Source organism: Pelodiscus sinensis, chromosome 10 (genome assembly GCF_049634645.1).
Source record: "Pelodiscus sinensis isolate JC-2024 chromosome 10, ASM4963464v1, whole genome shotgun sequence".
NCBI lineage: Eukaryota > Metazoa > Chordata > Testudines > Trionychidae > Pelodiscus > Pelodiscus sinensis.
In genome coordinates this window covers 38,537,541-38,558,406 of record NC_134720.1, presented here as the reverse complement: position 1 = coordinate 38,558,406, position 20,866 = coordinate 38,537,541, and the positions used below count along the sequence as shown (strand labels likewise).

The 20,866-nt window shown below is 41.4% G+C and overlaps 2 protein-coding genes across 22 annotated transcripts in view; one reads left to right on the top strand and one right to left on the bottom strand.

The window, feature by feature from the left end:
- The window catches only part of LRRC31 (leucine rich repeat containing 31), a 185,007-nt gene that overhangs the window by 61,283 nt on the left and 102,858 nt on the right, over positions 1-20,866 (top strand). For 12 of the 20 annotated variants that reach the window (XM_075937913.1, XM_025184519.2, XM_075937914.1 and 9 more), the window contains 2 exons: positions 3,806-3,857; positions 16,453-16,627. The gene's annotated coding sequence lies outside the window, so the exon portion shown is untranslated. Of the gene's footprint in view, positions 1-295; positions 361-2,542; positions 2,879-3,805; positions 3,858-8,969; positions 9,021-16,452; positions 16,628-20,866 lie in introns of those variants that run through there. The other 8 variants (XM_075937906.1, XM_075937910.1, XM_075937909.1 and 5 more) reach the window with 6 other exon arrangements.
- SAMD7 (sterile alpha motif domain containing 7) overlaps positions 16,996-20,866 on the bottom strand; it is a 45,148-nt gene continuing 41,277 nt past the window's right edge. For both annotated transcript variants that reach the window (XM_075937921.1, XM_075937922.1), the window contains exons 7-9: positions 20,443-20,564; positions 18,989-19,099; positions 16,996-17,265 (exon numbers count right to left, since the gene is read on the bottom strand). In XM_075937921.1, coding sequence (XP_075794036.1) covers positions 16,996-17,265; positions 18,989-19,099; positions 20,443-20,564 — 503 coding nt within the window. The remainder of the gene's footprint in view (positions 17,266-18,988; positions 19,100-20,442; positions 20,565-20,866) is intronic.

The window sequence follows — 20,866 nt, the reverse complement described above, 5'->3', positions numbered from 1 at the left end:
TTTTTTAGTCAGAATTTTTGAACTGGGTGCCCAAAGTTAAGCTGCTAAATTTATATTTACTCAGGTGCTTTTTTTTTTTCATCTCTGCCACACTGTTCTGATGTTTTATTCCTGAGCAATACAAAGCATGTCACAATGTACCAGAAGTGTGGCAGCACTCCAGGTACATTCTGCTAGGTACACTATTTTATGCCAATAGGTTAAACAAACCAAAAAATATCTGCATATGGCCACAGATGTTAGTCTCGAAACTGTACCTCAAATCTATATTAATGGCCCATTCTTTTGATTATAGGCACATAAATTTAGAGTGGACAGTTGACTACAGGTTCCTAGATGAGCGATTAGATCAAAGCAAAGGTAGTTAATGTATCATGCCTCCATTTGTAGTTGCCTGTTGATATGTTAGCAAGTGATAAAGGCTTTGAACCTTTAAGTTAGTCAGATCCTTCCCTGTAGTTTAAGCAATAGGTGTAGATATAATCTCAAATACCTTTTTATCTGAGATTGTTTCATCACATGCTTTTATTAATAGGCCATACAAAGTGTGTTTAGTTCTGTACCAAAATATTCAAGCCACACCAAACTTTGTGCCTGGTTATTCCTGCTAATCTGGAACCTCTCTTCCTTGTCTCAGTTTGTATTCATGTGCATATTACAGTTATGCATTCAATCGAAAACTAGGATGCAAAAACAAGTTTAAAATAGTTTCAAATACCATATTTGCCCTTGAATTATTCTGCCCACTTCTGTGACTTTATAATTACAAGTTAAACTGACTGTAGATGGGACTAGACACAAAATAAACTTAAAATTTTGGGAAATCAAGTTTTAGTCTATTTAAGATACCTGTTTCTTCTAAAAAGAGTGGGTAAGATAGACAGAAGTGTGCAGGGGGAGGAGGTGTTTAGGTTGACTTTGGCCTTTTAATATTTATTTAATGTGTTAGCTGTTGATGTGACAAAACAACAGGCCGAAATTTAACTTTATTGTGGAAGAGATTTTTCCCGTCTCCTCAATGGCCAAGGATGGCAACATTTTACTTGGCACAAGTAGTGGAATGCGCAACTACTAACAGGACATTGACATGTGGAAACATGACTTGACATGTAGAATAATGACAAGTGGCATGTGATGTAATACTTAAATCTATCTTATGAGAAGCTTTCTGCTACTACACTTTGGCTACTCAGGTTAAATAACTATTAATACAGTCCCCTCTTTCCCCCCACACGCAACTCTTTAAGAAGAAATCTCTCACTCTTTGGAACAGCAGACTATAACCTGTGCTAAAACTCTCTGTTGTGCATGTGAAGTAGCACTTCTCTGCTGCTAAAAAAGCAGATTTGTTAACTGAGTCGTTATCACATTTGGAGTTTAAATAAAGAACAGCCGAGTTTCTTAATTCAGTTTACATACTGACCTTTCATGAAAAAGCTTCATATATAATTTTTTCCACTCCATTTTCAGATCTCAGAATTATTTGATACATTTAACTTACAGTTACTTAGTGAGTTATAAACAAACACATGAAATACTAACAATGAGTTTGTCTTTGACCCTTGTGCCCTGATAGTGAAATTGCCTCCTTTTCAAACTGCATTGTTCATGGCTAGGATGCATATTTACTTCAACAATGGCTGGTTATCCCAAATGAGGAAATGGGATGTCACATGGCTCACATGATAATAATAATAAAGTCTCTCTTGAGGCCCTTATTCATCAAACAGATCCCACAGTGCAGACCCCTTGGAAATTAATGTAGCTCCACATGTATACAGGGGCATGCTATGGGGGAGTCTAACTGTGGGATTGGAGCCTAAGTTTTAACAGTGCCCTGTGAAAGAAAAAAGGAGATTAGTTTTGTTGCTTTTGTTGTTGCTTTATCCATATTTTTTTTTCATTTTTGGTTTTCTTCCAATCACACGTGCTTTAAAACTTTAGAAATATCAAGCATATCAATGCTGGTATTGGGAGACACCCCTATAGCACTCACACTTCTGATTTTGCAGTCTAAAAAAGTAGGCAGTGAGCCTCTACATAACATGTTAATCAACTAATTGTTTTAAAGTTGAAACCACATAGTAGGGAAATTCATGGTATTGGAGCAACACTTGGAAAGTCTGCATGGAAGAATGCAAACTTAGATTAATTTAGCTATGCAACAAATAGGGATGAACTAAAGGCCAACAAAATAGAGGAAATGTTATGGCCACAACCTTGAACTGAAGGGTAGATGGTAGAGCCATCCCAAAGTAGAATGAAGGGACTATGGAACTCCAGGGGATGATCCAAATAGGGATAGGAATGCATACCAAGAATCAAGAAGTTTCATTGCCTACAATTGCCTATCCTGGTGGAACCAGATAATGGAGAGACATTGTTTTACAGATCATATCAGTGCTGCCAGCATACCTCCTGTGCCAGTACTGAGTAACCAATAAGAATTCATGCTGTTACTCAATTATTCAATTAATATTTAACATCCCTAGTTGACATACCTGGAATTCCTGGTTAGGATAGATGGGAAGGTTTTATTCTTAGATACTGAGGGATTATAGAATTGTTCATGATGTCTAAAAGCTCTCTCATTTGGATTCCACTATTCCAGTACTGTCCTGTCACTGCTCTAGTTAATACGTAGAGTTTGTGAGGTCATTGGAGTGAGAAATTTTGGGCTATATTGCCATTAGTGTTCAGGTGACACACAGCTCTATATCTGATTTTTATTGAGCATATTTGGAATAGTATGTTGCTTTCCCAGTGCCTGGCCAGAATTGAATGTGGGCAGAGGAGTGAGTGAGTGAGCTGGGTGATTACTATTCAGGCCAGACAAGTTGTTAAAGCTGGTGGGATAGAGACCAACATCTAGCAGAAGGTAAGATAGTTGATGCCTGCCTCCGGATTGTGGAAGACTGACCACACTTTGTCAGTGAGGTTTGCAGTTTGGATAGAGGAAACTTTTGGATCCCACTTTGCCCAAGAATTCTAAGGTGTTGTCTACAGCCTAAAGTGCTTTTTTTTTCATCCAAGTCTGGCTAGGAAACTGAAACCATTTCAGTTGTGTGGGTCTTGCTGCTGTTATCCATTCCTCCAACTAGGGATGTCAAATTCCACTTAATTGGTTAACCAGTTAAACCAATTGTTTAATTGGTTAACTGATTAAAGGATGGGCCCAGGGTAGTCCCCCATTGCAGACAGGGGCTGCTTCAACTCACTTGGAGTAGCCCCTGTCTGCAGGGTGCCTGGGCCCACTGTGGACAGAGGCTGCTTCAAATGCTGGAGTAGCCTCTGTTTGTGGAAGGTCCCACATAGCTAGAGCAGGTCCCCTCCCACCCATAGTAGGTAGGAAGCTGCTTCAGCCCCCACCAGTTAACCAGAACCGGTAAGCATCACCAATCAAGGGTGATGTTTATCTGTTAATCAGTTAATCTTTCACATCCCTACCTCCAACATTAATTTTTGAAATGCACTGCAGAAGGGCAATACCTTCAAAAACAACGTAGAAGCTACAAGAGGTACAGAAAGAAGATGACCACCTGCAAGGAGAACTTAACATCAGTTTTCCAGACTGATTTTGCTTCCAATTGAAATTCAGGTTCTTGACAATGATCAATAAAACTCTGTATGGTCTGTTTGGAATTTGCCTAACTGAGGTGTAATTTAGAATGTTGAAGTGATCTGGGTACCTCCTTAGCTGCAAATATCTTGAAGCCAGAGTCAGAGACTTTGTTTCTAGTATGTTTATTTCTCCTAGTCTAACAGAATCAGGATTTGTTGATAATTTTATGATCTATTTTCACAGGCTTTATCACAGGACCTGGTTTTGAGGGATGTGAATGGCTCATAATGTGGAGGTGGGAATTTATTCTTCTTTGTTTATATTGGTCAACAGATTGTGTATACATTTATTTTTATGTTTGTACTTGGAGACAATGTGCTGGGCACATTTTACATATAAAAACAAGTAAATAGGTACTAGACATTGGAAGTAATATCTAAGGATGTTTTAAGCTAGCTGTCCATGAACACCACCTCCCATGTCTCCTCTCCATGCTCCTCCCTTCCCCCCCCCCCCAATCCCCTGTATGAGAGGCAGCAGCATGGGAGGGCAGGTGACTCTGCGGGAGCTGGTACGTGCAGGGAGCAGGTATAAAAGCTGGCTCCCTGCGCATACCAACTCTTGTCTGCCCCCCTGCCCTGCTACTTCTGATACAAATACAGAGGCAGCAGCGTGGGCAGGGGCAGTTGGCTGGATAGGAGCTGGTTCGAAATTGGGCTTTCCGCATACACCAGCTCCTACCCCCCACTGCCTCTGACACAGGCAGGGAGGACAGGGGGAGCCTGCCTGTAACCAAGAGGATTAATTGATGAGCCCAGGCTCATCTGTTAACCATGTACTTAAGTACACGTTCACATCTCTAGTAATATCCCATATATGACATTTTAAATACAGCCAATGGTAAAACTGGGAGTATATTCCATGAGCTTTAAACCAAGGGTGGGGAACCTTTTTTGGGTCAGGGGCAATTGACCCACTGAAAAGTCAGTCAGGGTCCACACACAAGTGAGAAGAAAACAAGAAAAAACCCTCATTGATGCGGCCCTCAACTGAGAAGGAAAAAGACACTCCCCATATTCTCTGGCATATCAGAGCCTAGGGGAGGACCATCTGGTAGATTTTGAAATCCCCTTGGGGAATGATGGCGAGTGGTGGGGAGTCTGGAGTGCCAGCACAGGCTCCCCAATGTTGGGGGGAGCCCTGAGCTTTTGGTGCCAAATCCAGGCAAGCCAGGGGCTACATCTGGTTCTTAGGTTCCCCACCCCTGCTTTAAATAGTAATGATTGATGGATTTTAATGTGTGCATATATGAAGTGAGGCATTTTGGTTTTAAGACTCACAAAGCAACCTGTATGATGAAATATACTGACAGGCATAGATGACTGTTCTTGGGGTTGTATCAAAGCAGGGGGATAGCCACAGGAGGGCCATGGCCTATTCCAGTTAGCACTCAGGCCCAGCAAAATCTGAGCACCAGCACAGTGCTTAAAGTGAGGGGGTGGAGGTTACAAACCCAGATTGAAGAGGATGACTGAGGGGGTGCTTCAGTTATTTTATTGTAGCTGCTGTTGCTATTGCCTCATTGTATTGATGAGAAAGTAGAGCTGAGCTAAATTCTGAGTCAAACTCTTCCCTATTCCATCTAGTTCCAGTTAGTGCCTTCCCATTTACTGATTGTTTAGAAGCCCAGTGTGGGGTGGGGAGAGGCACATCGCCAATGGGGAGTGATTGTGAACAGGACAGGTTACTGCTAGTGGGGAGGCAATAACCAGAGATCAATGGTGCAAGGACAGAGCCCCTTCCATGCTGGCATGTTGAAATTATAACCAGACCAAATTTGGGTGACACTGTAACCCTGTGCATGGACTTCTGCTCCTAGTTCTGGGCTTTGCTCTCTGCAACTGATCTTTGACTGGTTTCACCCTGGACAGGAGGCAGAGATGGGGAGCAGCAAGATCCTGTGTGCTTGGCAGAGAGAGATTTGTGGGAACTGTCTCCTCTTGCCTTAGACACCAGTTGCCTATGCTGATAGGGATTCAAGTCAACCATATAGGAAGATACTTAACTGCAGCAAGAAGACTCGTCAGTCCTGAGGATGTTAAATTGTGGTTAACTGGCTAATCATGTAGTTGATGCAATTTGTATCGACTATACCATTAGTCAACAGGACTGCTCTGTACCAAGCTACATTTAAAATGCAGAGGTGCTGCTGCTGGCCTCGGGCAAGGGCTGTTCTGGCAGCAATCCCTGTTTGCGTCCAGCCCTGTCCGCCGCAAACAGAGGCTGCTGCAGGCTGCTGCCAGAACAGTCCCTGCACATGGCCAGCCTGGGCTATCACTAACAGGGGCTGCTTGGTGGCAGCAGCCCCTGTCCATGGGGGGACCTCTCCTATCCTGCAAGGCAGCACTGCAGAGACATTGCTGGGGGGAACCTGTTTTCTCCCTCTTGCTGCCTCTTATAGATCAGTTCCTGAGCTAATCAGTTTCTGAGCTGCACCAGTAGCAGTATTACAAACAAAACAAGAAAAACTATAGTATAGTACAGTATCTGAAGGAAGTACTGTGCCCAGTTTTGGATAACCTTCTGTAAAACATTTGTGGGAATGCTCAAATTCTGGAGACGTTTCTAAGGAGAGTTACTCAACTGATAAAAGTTGTGTAAGGTCATAGGTGTGTCAACAGTTTGAAATGGAAAGCACAAATGTATAGAATTTGCAGAGACACTTATGGGGATAATACAGAGTAGGGATGTTAAATTTAGTTTAATCAACTAATTCACTAGTCAATCAGTTTGGTCCATGGAGATCAATTAGCTGATAAGTAGGAAGCCGCAATTGGATTAGCTCCTGGCCCTGGGAACTAATCCTGCCTTTTAAATGTATTAAGAGACTTGCCAGAGGGGACCCAGCACAGCTGGGACAGTTGTATTAAGCGCAGAGTGGGTGACCCAGTACGAGTCGGGAATCAGTTGTCCTGGCTCGCACCAGGTCTCCCTCCCCCCCCCCCCCCCAGCTGCACTTCTGATTTTTAAATGTATTAAGAGCCTGCTGGGGGGGGGGGGGGGACCTGCAGATGGAACAGTTATATTAAGCACAGTGGGGGGGAACCTAGTGTGAGCTGGGACAGCTGATTTTTGGCTCATGCCAGGTCTCCCCATTGCACACCAGTGTCTTAAATGTATTAAGAACCTGTGGTTCTTAATACATTTAAAAGGTTGGATCTCAGCAGGGGGATCATGCATGAACTGTCAGCTGATTCCTGGCTTGCCCCATCTCCTGCTGCTCGCCAACCTTAAATGTAAAAAGGCTGGCACACAGCGAGGCAACCAGGCACGAGCCGGGAATCAGCTGTCCTGGCTCGCGCCAGATCCCCCCCACTACGCTTCTGATTTTTAAATATATTAAGAGCCAGTAGCCTCTTAATACATTTAGGATATGTCTAGACTGCATCCCTCTGTCTGCAGAGGGATGCAGATTAGGCAGGTCGACATTGCAAATGAAGCGGGGATTTAAATATCCTACGCTTAATTTGCATAAAAAAGGGCTGCTGTTTTTGCCGACTCAGCACTTTGTCAGCAAAAAGTGGCTGTCTAGAGGGGGATCTGTCGAGAGAGAAAGTCTTCTTCGACAGATCCCTTATACCTCCTGCAAGGAGGTTTACAGGATCTGTCCAAAAAGGCTTTCTTTCTCGACAGATCCCCCTCTAGACTGCCGCTTTTTGCCGACAAAGTGCTGAGTCGGTAAAAACAGCAGCCCTTTTTTATGCAAATCAAGCATGGGATATTTAAATCCCCACTTCATTTGCAATGTTGACCTGCCTAACCTGCATCCCTCTGCCGACAGAGGGATGCAGTCTAGACATATACTTAAAAAGCAGAGGCATCTGGGACAGAGCACAAGGCGGGAATCAGCTGATTCCCAACTCACTCCCAGTCACTGCTACCTCCTGTCTGGCCTGCCCCCCACAGAGACCATTCTGGGGGGGACCAGCTTTTAAGCCACCTCTCTTCAGCACTGGCTTCTGCTCCCACCCCTAGCTGCCTCTGATAGAGGCAGTGGGGGAAGCGACTAGTCAAGGGACTAGTCGATAAGCAAAAACTTATCGGATAATCAGATAATTGACTAGTTGCTTACATCCCTAACACAGAGCTTAAAGGAGACTTAAATAAATTAGGTAAGGATTTGTTTGAATTACCCACATTCTCTTGCAGTTGCTTATGTCTAAACTACATGTCTCTGTCGACAGAGGCATGTAAAATAGGCTACCCGACATAGTCAGCGAAGCAGGGATTTAAATATCCTTGGCTTCATTAAAATAAAAATGACCACCGCCCTGTGCCTGTTCAGCTGATCGTTGGCACAGCGCATGAGTCAAAATGCGGATCAGTCAACAGGGGAAACCTTTGTCGACCACTCCCTTATACCTCGTGGAACGAGGTTTACAGGAGCAGTCAACAAAAGCTTCCCCTGTTGACCGATCCGCGTCTTGACTCGCACGCTGTGCCAAGGATCGACTGAGCCGGCACAGCGTGGCGGCCATTTTTATTTTAATGAAGCCAGGGATATTTAAATCCCCACTTCATTGACTATGTCGGGTAGCCTATTTTACATGCTTCTGTCGGCAGAGGCATGTAGTCTAGACATACCCTATGTGACAGCCCAGAAAACAAATTTAGGTTTAAAAAGTTTGGATGCTATTTTCTCCTCCACATTCAAAGAACTTAACATTTTGAATTCTCTATCCTGTGAGCCTGTAAAAGACTCCACAATTCTAGTATTTTTTTTTAAATAGATAATTATTTGTTCACTAATGGCCTGAAATATCAGTAGCACATGGTTTTTAACTGGCTATTCTTTCTTTCATGCACTGAATTAAAGTAATTATCTGATTTTAGGGTCAGGTGGGAATTCTTCTCACTGGTCATACTGAGTTTCCTTTAGAGATTTTTTTTTTTACCTTACTTTGGACTGTTAAGAAAGGAATAATCTATTAGGAATATATGGACATAGACCGCATAATCAAAATCTGCAATATGGAATCAGAGATTACTGATATTAATTGACCTTCCAAGTTCTATTTTTTTTTTCTTGTCAGAAGTGTTTCTAATTCAGTTATGCTAGCACAGATTGATTTTCCACATATCCAATACTACATTTTATGTAATAAGCCTTATCTTGGGGTTTGCTCTGCAAAAACAAGAAATCACAGTCCGTGCCCCTACTAACTTACACATCTAGTGCAGACCCAGGTAAAATTATTTGAACACATATAAGATCTCTTTTAAAACACATGCTTCCCTTCATTAACAGCTTAACTGCTGCCAAATGTGGCAGAGATGTTAAATTAAACATTTCCAGTGCTACCACATATATTCAGGTGCATTATCTGTGTTCCATTGTGATTTTCAGTGGCACATCAAAACAAAAGAACACAGGAGTGTCATGGGGACTGGAACACCAGTAAGTAGCAAGGCTTGGCCAAAAAGGGTACATATTCAGGATTGCTAGTTATACCTCTGGTGTAGCATGTAATGTTTGTTAAAAATATAGAAAGAATGAATGTGCAGGTATTGAGAATCAATTAGATTTCTAATGTTTATATATAAGAATAATTGGAAAACCACAGCAAGAACTGACTATATGGCCCTGTCTAGTAGTGTTGTAAATTTTTTTTCATTCTTCTCAGGAGTTGGTAGGGATATCTTGGAAGAGAACATTCACTATTGGAGGTTACTCCTTGTGTATGAAGAGAATGGATGTGTTTATTGATATGAATTCTTCTTTCTACTTCACTCCACTGCTGATTGCTACCTTGCAAACCTATGTTCCTTATATTTTGGCCACTCTAAGTGAAACTTCTCAGACATAGAAGACGTAATTCATAACTTCTCAGACATAATTCTTTTTCTCATTTATGGGGAGAAGGAATCCATATGTGCAAAATGATCACATTTTTCACAGTCCATGTTGCAAATTCAGATCCCAATTTTCCCCACCTTTTGGAGTTGTTCAGAATTGAGTCCATTTAGAAAGATAGGACTAAAACCCAAAATTCATTCTAGATATGAAATATCCCAATTTTGGGGCATGTTACTATTTTCATTTTCTCTCTAGTTTCTTTAAAAGTAAATGAGGCTCCTTCCTATCCTTATCATTAATAGGTAACACTGCTCTACAGCCAAAATACTTCTGAAATAAATGTAGTCAAATTTTACTAACTCTGGGTCACTGAGAACGAAAATGATGCTTTAAAATTGTTGATTGGCTCTAGTTTTCAATATATGCTATTGGGTCAGTATAGATGACCCTTGACTTGTGAATGGCGGAGGATAAGTAAGTTCTAAAGGGAAAGGATCTCAATTTAAACCAGAAATGTCTAAAATACATCTTTGACTGGATCTATGAATAAATCTATGACTGGGTTTGGACAGTGCTTGCTTTTTAGGCAAAACAATGTATGATGCAATCTGAAGCTGGTATTGCGTCATACATGATATGAATTGCATCATGTTATTCCTAGAAGTCATGGATGATGCAATCATAACAAAGCTTACATCATTCTGCTGAACAAATTGCCCTATATCAGCTCTAGAAATCATACAGTGTCGTGCTCTCTTATTTGTCAGTGTTTGATTTTTGCAAACGGACACATTTCTGTTTAGCCTAAGTGAGCAGAGATGCCTCGTACTTGTGTGAACAGTGCAGATAACTTCTGCTATGTTTGTGGTGAAGTGACTTTTGCATCACAAAAGCGCAGTATAACCACTATAGTTTAAAAAAAAGCCTATCACCTTTACTTTGGCGGCAAAATTGGAGATCAGGACAAGAGGTGGGCCCCACCCATATGCTGCAACACTTGTGCAACAAATCTTTGCCAGTGGTTGAACAGGAAAAGGAAATCTATGCCTTTTGCAGTGCCAATGATTTGGAGAGAGCCAACAGATCATATCAGCAATTGTTACTTCTGCATGGTGCCTCCAGTTGGGAAAGGTGTGTCAAAGAAGAAAAAGTGGACTGTGCATTATCCAAACGTTCCATCAGCTATACGCCCAGTACCCCACGGAGAAGGACTGCCGGTTCCTGATGCACCAGAATCATTCCCACTTGAGTCAGACGAGGAAGAGGATGAAAAGTCTGGTCCTGAACCATCAATGTCACAGGGCCCACATTTTCTCCCATCCTCCTCCTCTGAACCACACCTCAATAACACAAGGTGAACTGAATGACCTTGTCAGGGATTTGGAACTACCCAAGAGTAAGGCAGAGCTGTTGGGCTCCAGACTACAGCAGTGGAATCTCCTGGCAAGTGATGTTAGGGTTTCCATGTTCCGTGACCGTTAAAAGGATCTTGTCTCATTCTTCTTCATGGAAGGTGATCTTGTAGCCTGCAAGAACATCGATGGTGTGATGGCAGCCCTCAACATCGTTCACGATCCAGATGAGTGGAGACGGTTCATTGATTCATCAAAGACGAGTCTTAAAGCTGTTTTGCTGCATAATGGCGCTGTTTTGCCATCAGTTCCAGTTGGTCATACAGTCCATATGAAGGAAACCTATGACAATATGAAACAACTTTTGAGTTGCATAAACTATGACCAACATCAGTGGCAGCTTTGTGGCGATTTGAAGGTTGTTGCTCTCTTGCTTGGTCTGAAGACTGGATACACCAAGTACTACTGTTTTCTCTGCGAATGGGATAGTCGTGCAAGAGATTCCCACTACATCAAGATAGATTGGCCACTCCGACAGTCATTGGAGCTGGGGAGGAAAAGTGTTCAGCATCCACCACTTGTGGAATCAAGGAAGATTTTGTTACCACCCTTACACATCAAGCTGGGTCTGATGAAGAACTTTGTCAAGGCCATGGACAAAACACAAGCAGCTTTCAAGTACCTCCGTGGAAAATTTCCAAGGTTAAGTGAAGCTAAGATAAAGGAAGGTGTCTTTGTTGGTCCTCAGATTCATGAACTTCTTTGAGATGATGCATTTGACCATGCACTGCGTGGCAAGGAAAAGACGGCATGGAAAGCCTTCCAGTTAGTGGCAATAAATTTTCTCGGAAACAACAAGGCAGACAACTACAGGTTGTTGGTGGAAAACCTCCTCAAGGCATACAAAAGCCTTGGTTGCAACATGTCACTAAAGATACATTTTTTGCACTCTCATCTAGATTTTTTTTTTTTCCATTGAACTGCGGAGCAGTGAGCAACGAGCATGGCGAGCGATTTCACCAGGACATTGCAACAATGGAGAAACGCTATCAGGGCAAATGGAGCCCATGCTTGCAGACTATTGCTGGACAGTGACAAGAGATGCTCCATTGAATGAATACAAGACAAGCCAAGAAGCACCGAGTAGACACTGACTAAGACTAAACTATGTACATATTAGTTTTTTGCCTTTTGTTTCATAATACATTTTATTTATATAACCATTTTGCTGACTTTTTTTAAACTGTTACATAAACAGGACAGGTGAAATGTTATCATGTAAAGCAACCATAAACTCATGAAAAGACCTAGGTTTACAATTTATGATTAAAACTCTAGCTACACAATATACATAGACGTAAAAACTTAAATATCTTGGAAACAGTAGCCAATCAGTTGTTTTAATTGTCATATTTGAATTCAGCACATCAAAATACAGCAAACTTCCGATAATCCGACACCTTTAGGACCCAGGGGGTGCCGAATTATCAGATATGCCAGACTATCGGAAGGGGGGAGTTATGAGGGGTTAGGGTTCCAGGAAGCCAGGGTTCCAGATATGCCACCCCACACCCCTCATAGCCCCCCCTTCTGATAGTCCGGCTCTGCCCCAGGTGTCCCTGATTCAGCCGCTGCTGAAACTGACCAGCAGCGGCTGAATTGGGGACGCCTGGGGCAGAGCAGCTGGAGTGCTGCCGGGTTGGTCCGGTAGCGCCGACCCTTGGCGCAGCGAGACCAAACCGGAAGCACCCCAGCTGCTCTTGGGGACGCCTGGGGCAGAGCAGCTGGGGTGCTGCTGGGTTGGTCCCGCAGCCCCGAGGGGCAGCGCTACTGGACCAAACCAGCAGCACCCCAGCTGCTCTGCTCCAGGTGTCCCCAAATCAGCCGCTGCTGATATTGATCAACGGTTGACTCCAGGAAGCCCGAGTCAGAGCTGCTCTGCCCTGGCTTCCTGGAATCAGTCGCTGGTCAGTTTCAATAGCAGCTGAATCGGGACGCCTGGGACAGAGCAGCTGGGGCGCTGCCAGGTTGGTCCCCACAGCGCCGCACCTCGGCGCTGCGGGGACCAACCCGACAGCATCCCAGCTGCTCTGTCCCAGGTGTACCCAAGTCAGCTGCTCCTGAGGACCAGCTCTGCCTCGGGCTTCCTGGAGTCAGCCTCTGGTCAGTTTCAGCCGTGGCTAAATCGGGGATAGCTGGGGTGCTGCCGTGTTGGTCCCCCACCCCAAGGGGCAGCGCTACAGGACCTACCCGGCAGCACTCCAGCTGCTCTGCCCCTGGCTTTCCCAATTCAGCCGCTGGTCAGTTTTAGCAGTGGCTGAATCGGGGAACCTGGGGGCAGAGCAGCTCTAATGGTCCGGCTGCCCTGAGCACTTCCTGGTTCCTGATGGTGCTGGACCATCAGATGCCAGACCATCGGAGTTTTACTGTACATAATAAATAGCACATTTTATCTCTGAAGCAGGCGACTTCTAAAAAATTGTAGACCAGTGAATTGGTGCTACAAAGGTGCTTGTGCTCAGCTGCAAAGAGTTGTCACCTTAACCTTTTGAAGCTTTGCAGCAACATTTTGTGTCCAATTGACTAGAGAATAGAAAACCACTACGCACCAGCGTGGGGAGGAATTTCATGGGGACTGCATACACTCTTTTCATATAAAAAGAAAAACATTAAGGATTTCATGAAAGTACAAGTTTGAAAGATTTGCAACCTAAAATTAACTCACAAACTGAATGTCCTATACAATAAGAAGGAAGGGAAGCAATTGGAAGAGCATTGCATTCATTATTTTGTTAAGTATAAAGGGATACTGCCAGCTGAAAATACCAATTTTACAAAACCACAAATCAGCTGTAAATAGTTTAGTATTACACCTGTCCCTGAGTACCCTTAGCAGTTTTTTGTAGTTTTACAACTGCATTTTTTTTAAGTTGTCTCCCCTGTTGCTATGTTGAAACACTACAAAAATAGAAAGTTGACTACAGTGAAACTTACGATGAATAAACAGCTGTCAAGAGCACAACTGAGTAAGGAATAATTTTTTACTTTAAGCGTTTCATTTTTAGTAATCATAGGTATTACTATCTAGGTAAATGTTTCAGGAAGAATGTGATTTTTTTTTTTTAAGTTGACAGTTGTCTCTTATCCAAACATTTTAAAAGTAAATTTTGATGTTTTTTTTCACAACCCCATCCCCCAAATTTTCCTGAAAAACACAGAAGTTAATGAAAAGGGTAGAGATCAATAATTGCTAAAGTTATTTGAGAAAAATTGAACAGCAAATGAATTGCCATTCTAAGTTTAATACTTATATTTTTTTGTCTTTGTTTTTCTAGAGAATCTTATGGAGTTATACTTAGGCTTTCCAGTTTCAGGGGTTCTTTTTCTGATTATAGGTTTTTTATTTTTAGGGCATTTTAAACTCATATTTTAGGAGTAAATAATAAGAGGTTTTTTTTTTTTTTTTTAAATCTCAATTAAAAAACTTGGATTTTTTTATTATATTAAAGATTGTTTCCTTTTGTAGCCCTGTACTTCCAGGGATGAGCTCCAAACACCTGATCCAAAACCCAAAGTCAATAGAGAGATTCTCATTGACTTCAAAAGGATTAGGTTTGGGGCCCCAGTGAGAATGAGAGGCCTTTAGGGTTCTTCCGCACTATAGTTTTAAATATAGTAAAAATGTCAGATTTGGGGGTATTCTGCTATATATAAGACACATGGTAGAGTTTGAGGGATTTTTTTATTTAGCCCTAAAGTCAGAAACCTTAGTTATATTATGTAGAGAAATACACAAATATGTCAGTATTGAATCCATTAGAAGTCAATGACAAAACTCATGTTGAAAGCAGAATCAGGACCCTACTCTTATTAGCCCACAACTTCATTGTTTCAGAGAGAGAACACTTCTGAAGGCTATACAGTATGAATAGTACAATACAGTAAGATAAGCATCTTCATTTAGTTGCTGTTAGCGTCATGTCACACATTATCTGGTGCACAAATGTGTCACCTATGTACCAAACACATTACATATTCTTTTCCCTAAAAGTAAAACAAATGAATAGATACCCATAATTTAAAATGTTTAATTACTCCTCCCCCTCCACCCTGTCATAGTCATGGTAAACTAAAAACATACTTAGACACCTACTGTCCTAAGCATTAATTTTCTTTTTGTTTAATTACTCAAGGCCGCATCAACTAGACTGAGGGAGGAGACTGTTCATGACATACAGTAGAACCTCTAATTTATCAACCCTCAATTTACAAAATTTAATTTCATCCAAAATATTTGTGTGTTTCCTGGCATGAGAGCTCAGTCCTGCAGGAATGTAAATGAAACTGGAAGAGAGCATTGCAGAGCCACCATACCTCTCACTTGCCATGACCTGAATGTGGGACAAAGTGTGTAATTAAAAACCTATAGTGAAGAATGCACAAAATAATTAATGTAGGAAACATCCCAAAATGCTCTGAAGAGTCATCCCTTTCTAAAACCTTCAATTCATGATCCTTGTGGGATGCCAAATAGAACAAAGGTAAATTTGGTTTTAAAATAAGTGACATGTGTTATACTCAACTGGTATGCTGATGAGCATGGTGCTTTTTAATAAATGGTCTAATAAGGTAAATTAAGACATGAGGACTGGGTGTTGCTGCAGGTCAGTAGACCAGCAGGAATTCTGAGTCCATCATTAGTTATGACTGAAGAATTCAGCCAGCCAACTGCAAGAACTGGGAAACATTTCTTTTGTGGTTGGTCTTCATGACAGCCTCTGCTCTCATTTTCTCCTAATCTCAGCTGAGAGATGCAGTCAGGCAAAGTAGCACTCCAGGGAAGCAATGGGCGTATGGATATGGCAGTTGCATGCATCATTTTAATGTCCAGAATTTAACCAGTTTGCTCTGCCCAAGCTCTGAATCCACTTTTCCACTACACGCAAGTGCTCAGTCTAGGAAAATCATTGAGATTTACTCAAATTGCAGAGTAATAAGCAAATTTCTCTGTGATTTGAAAGTGATCCCATATACTCCTAGGGCCATCCTTAGGACTTATGAGGCCCTACAAAGTAGTATTAAACTAGTGCCTCTATGCCCAATAGCCGCCTGGGGTGGTGGAATGATGTTTTTGTAGTGATGTGATTTTTATAATTTTCAGCAAAACACTAATGAATTATTTTAAAGCAGATTTTGAACTAAGGTCCTGTAGACTAAAATAGTAAATTCAGAAACTGATAGCATATACCTGGTTTTGTCAAATGCCTGTTAAATTATTTCATTACCACTTGAAGGGCTTATTTCATAGGTTCAATGTTCTGCTAGTTCTGGCAAGCTTTTTCTCTCAAGTAAACTAATCCTTTCCAGAGGAAACAGAGCCACAGAACAGCGATGAAAGAGGTGAATTGGGGAACATTAACTTGCAGTGGCACCCCAAATTTTCAGGTACCCTACTCAGCTGTATATTTTGCATAGTTACAAAGGGACAGCTCTGTCTACTCCCATTAAATTCCATATGAATTTTTCCATTGACTTCTGTGGAAGCAGAATTGGGTTCTCAACAGAAATCACTAAGAAATGTCAATTGTTCAGTGCTGTCCCTTTCCCTCACACACCTAGTTCCTCAGTACTCAGCAGCCTGTAGGATCAAACTCTAAGGGCTTGTCTCCACTATACTGCAGGTCAACGCAGCAGTGATCGATCCACCAGCTGTCGATATATCACGTCTGCTTAGATGTGATAGATCAATCTCCAAGCACTCTCTTGTTGACACCGATTCTCTACCAGGATGAGAAGAGTAGCTAGCATCAACGGGAGAGCAGCGCCCATCAACCTTACCGCACACAAGACACAGCAGTAAGTATGTTACTATGTGTTGGCTGAAGTCACGTAGAATAGATCAATGAAGGGGGTTATTGTAGACAAAGATCTAAGACAGTATTGTTTGAATCCCTAACAGTTTTGAATGATGATTTTGGAGTTTTTATTTAAATTTTGGCTTTAATTGCATTAATATTCAGTTGTATGAATTGCACTTGAAATTAATTGCACTGATATGTATCTACACTTTTTAAAAAAATGTTTTTAAAAAACCTTACTAAATCCTTCTGCATTTGGAGGGGTTTTTTTTTTACCATCCCTGGTTTCATGAAAGTCCCCTGAAACCATTTGTAACATACGGGTTCTATCATACTAATGAAAACATTGTATTTGCTGGACTCAGCTCAGCTCTTCTGAAAGTTGATCTGAAAGTCAAGCTGGGCTCCAGCTGTGTCACATGGATTATCTCTGTTTTCTGAAACAGTCTGCTCCACTGTTTTTGAAGTTTCTGGGTCCTGGGAGCCGGGACTGCCCAGTGTATCAGCAATGCTATTGCAGTGCATAGGAGAGCCCATGTCAGAGGGTTGATCTGATGTTTTGCCTGTAGCAGAAGGAAGGGGCATGGACAGAGGAATATTCATCATGTAGAACATGTTGCCCAGCCTTCGAGACACCTTTAAAGACATAAATCATTACTGTAATTACGCCAAATAATATCATTTTAACTAATTGTTCAACAAAATCTTAAATCTGAATCTAGGTCCAGATTATCCGCAGGATTGATAGGGACGTGGCCTCAGAGCCTTCAAGTTGTGTGGCTTCTAGCCATATCATAGGGCCAAATCTAAGATTGGTTAGCAAAAGTTCAGAAATGACCTCCAATGTCTTGCCTCTCCATTTCATCTATGCCCAGCTTTTGCTAAATTGATTGGCTGTTCTCAGAACAATCTGCAGGAGCAAGCACCCTGTTGAATCTAGACAGCTTACTCCTTTTCCAGTAGGTGGTGCTCTTTAGCATGTATAATATCAGGCTGTTAGTAAATAAGACAAATGATTGAGAAAAGAGAGAAATAGCTTTAATACGAGGAGAATGAGAGATACAAGGGTTAAGAAGAGAAAAAGTAATGTGGATTAAGAGAAAGACAGAGGAGACAAATTGAAATGCGAACAAATTTGAAGTCAGTGGAAGAAATTAAGAACAGAAAATTTGTAACCAGGGGGCAGGAAAACCCATCTGTAAAACTGGAATAGTGTCCCAAGGAAAGTGATGGAAGCTTCATCACTTGGGTTATTTTTAATGGGACAAGTCAAAGCATTGGAGAATATACAGTAGAGAACAATCCTCCATTGGTCAATGGAGGGAGGGAAATGTAGGAGAGATTGGCTAATTGATCAAATCTTTCTCATTTTGAATTTCAACCCAATTCAATGACCCTGACTAGATCCCATCCTTCCCATACATATTCTCTTCTTTCATTTTGTCTCAAGCAGCTGTTCATAGTTCTTCCCCTGGGGACTCATGAAAAGCAAAGAGAAGCTGAATTGAAGTTCATGTGCTGTCCACTGAATCATAGAATGCTAGAACTAGGAGGGACCTCTAGAGGTCATCAAGTCCAGTCCCCTGCCCTCACAGCAAGACCAAGTACCATCTAGATCATCCCTGATAGATGTCTATCTAACCTGCTCTTACATGTCTATCTAACCTGCTCTTAAATATCTCCAGTGATGGGGATTCCACAACTTCCCTAAGACAATTTATTCCAGTATTTAACCACCCTGAAGGTTAGGAAGTTTTTCCTAATGTCCATCCAACCTAAACTAAGGATGTTAAGTATCATATAATTGACTAATCGAGTAGTCGATGCATTTTTGTATCGACTATTCAATTAGTCGGTAGAGTGGTGCTGTCCCTTTGAAATGCTGCCGCAGCGTTTCAAAAGGGCAGTGCTGCACAGCTGATTCTGGGCTCTGCACCACGGCATTTCAAAGGGGAAATGCTGCACGGAGCCCGGGGTCAGCTGTGCAGCACTACCCCCTTTGAAACGCTGCAGCCGTTTCAAAGTAGCAGCACCACATGGAGCCCGGGTTCCCCCCTCCTTGCTGCCTCTGTCTGAGGGGTAGGGAGAAGTGACTAGTCGACTATCCCGTTGACTATCTGATGAGCATTTGCTTATCAGATAGTCGACTAGTCATTAACATCCCTAATCTAAACCTCTCTAGCTGCAATTTAAACGCATTGCTTCTTATCCTAAGACTAGTTAATGCACCCTGTCACAATACTATTTCAGATGTTTTATGAATAAGAGCATTATATAACTTCAAAGAAAGTAAATAAAATTTGTCACTTTCCCATTCAACACAAATATTTAATTCCCATTTCATGTAGCATTTCAATACCTGAGATCGAATTTTTAGTGCTGGTCCAAGTTTTAATCCCATTGTGTCCAAAAGATGTTCTTCTGTGAGAAGTGGCAGGGTTTCTCCATCAATAGCATGATCTTTAAATACCTTATCAAACAATAAAATACACATAATGGCTTGTTAAAAACAGACCCATTTATATCTTCTATTTTAATTAGGGATGTAAGAGTATGTCTACACTGCCACCCTAGTTTGAACTAGGGTGGCTAATGTAGTCATTTGAACTTGCAAATGAAGCCCAGGATTAAAATATCCGGGGCTTTATTTGCATGTTCCTGGGAGCCGCCATTTTTAAATGCCTGGTAGTTCAAACCTCCTACACGTGGCACGGGCTAGGTAGTTTGAATTAAAGCTCCTAATTTGAACTACCATTACTTCTCCTGCAATAATCCCGGGCTTCATTTGCAAGTTGAAATGACTACATTAGCCACCCTAGTTTGAACTAGGGTGGCTAGTGTAGACATACCCTAAGAGTGTAGCCTTGTAAATGGGTAACTGATAAGCATAAGCTTATCTGTTATCTCAGCTGCCACACAGCTACATGTGAGTTCTGGTTCAGTTCCTGGGAACTGCCTGCCACTCTGTGCTTCTGCCTCTGACACAGAGGCAGAAGTGCAGGGCAGCAGCCAGCATGCACCACGAGCCAGCTTAAAAGCTGCTGGGGAGCTGGCTGCCACCACGCATGTTACCATGTAACCTCTACAATTTTCATCGGTTACAAATTTTAATATCCCTAATTTTAATCCTGATATCCAGACACTAAAGACAGGAAACAATAAAATGTTAGTAATTCAACTTTATATTAATCTGAGAGCAGATGGATGTAGCCATAATCATCTGTGCCTCCAGCACATTGACTTGTGCACTCACTGAATTCTTGCTGGATAATGTTGCAACATTATTTAGTTGTATTAATTTAATAAGTGATCAAATAAAGGGAGGCTAATGTCTAATTCATTATTCATGAATATGTAATTTTCAGCCTCCTGTTTACACTGCTTAAGATATTTCATAAATTTGAGTGAAGTAATTTCACTATTACTTAAAACACTGCTTAACCTCACAAGAATATATAATTGCTTCTGCCTGTTTGAGAGTTATGCAAGTGCTATCCTGGCAGAGTGTGGGGGTTTAAAACACTTTTCTTACAGTTGTTTTGCTATACACATTCTTGTATTACACCATGATAGAACACATTGTATTGCAGCATACAACCACAGACGGAGCATTAACCTCCATTGTATGCTATCTTTTATTGCATGGTTATACACTGCCTAGTATAGTGGAGTCTCAAGATACTACTCTAATGCAAATAAGATAATAAATAATTATTTAATTTCAATAGATAAAATGAGTTAGCTGAACTTTAAACCCATAGCATGTATCTTTAAACATCTAAAAATATAAGTATGATGAATCCGTATGATCACCTGTGCATAATCTGAACAACCTGGAAGGCTAATAATAAAATTGTATACATCATCAATAGTCCATTTGCGAATATCTTCAATGGAAGAAATATCTTCTCCACTCAAAATCAGTCCATGTGTTCCTTTGAGAAGAAAATAAAAATGTGTTTGTATGACCTCAATAAGCAAAACAATAGGAAAAGTAAGAGATTATACACATCTACAGGACCTACTTTACACACTAACAAAATTATGTGGTCACGTACAGCATAGTTGTAAACAATATACTATGTAGTCACTCAACACTTTCTAACTCTAAAGAGTTTGGGTTTTTTTCTCTTTATGATTTTTTTTCTCTAAAGACTACGTTACCTGATGTTTTCAGTTTCTTATACCTCACTACTAATGTACCTTACTACTTAACTTGTCTGACTAATATTTCAAG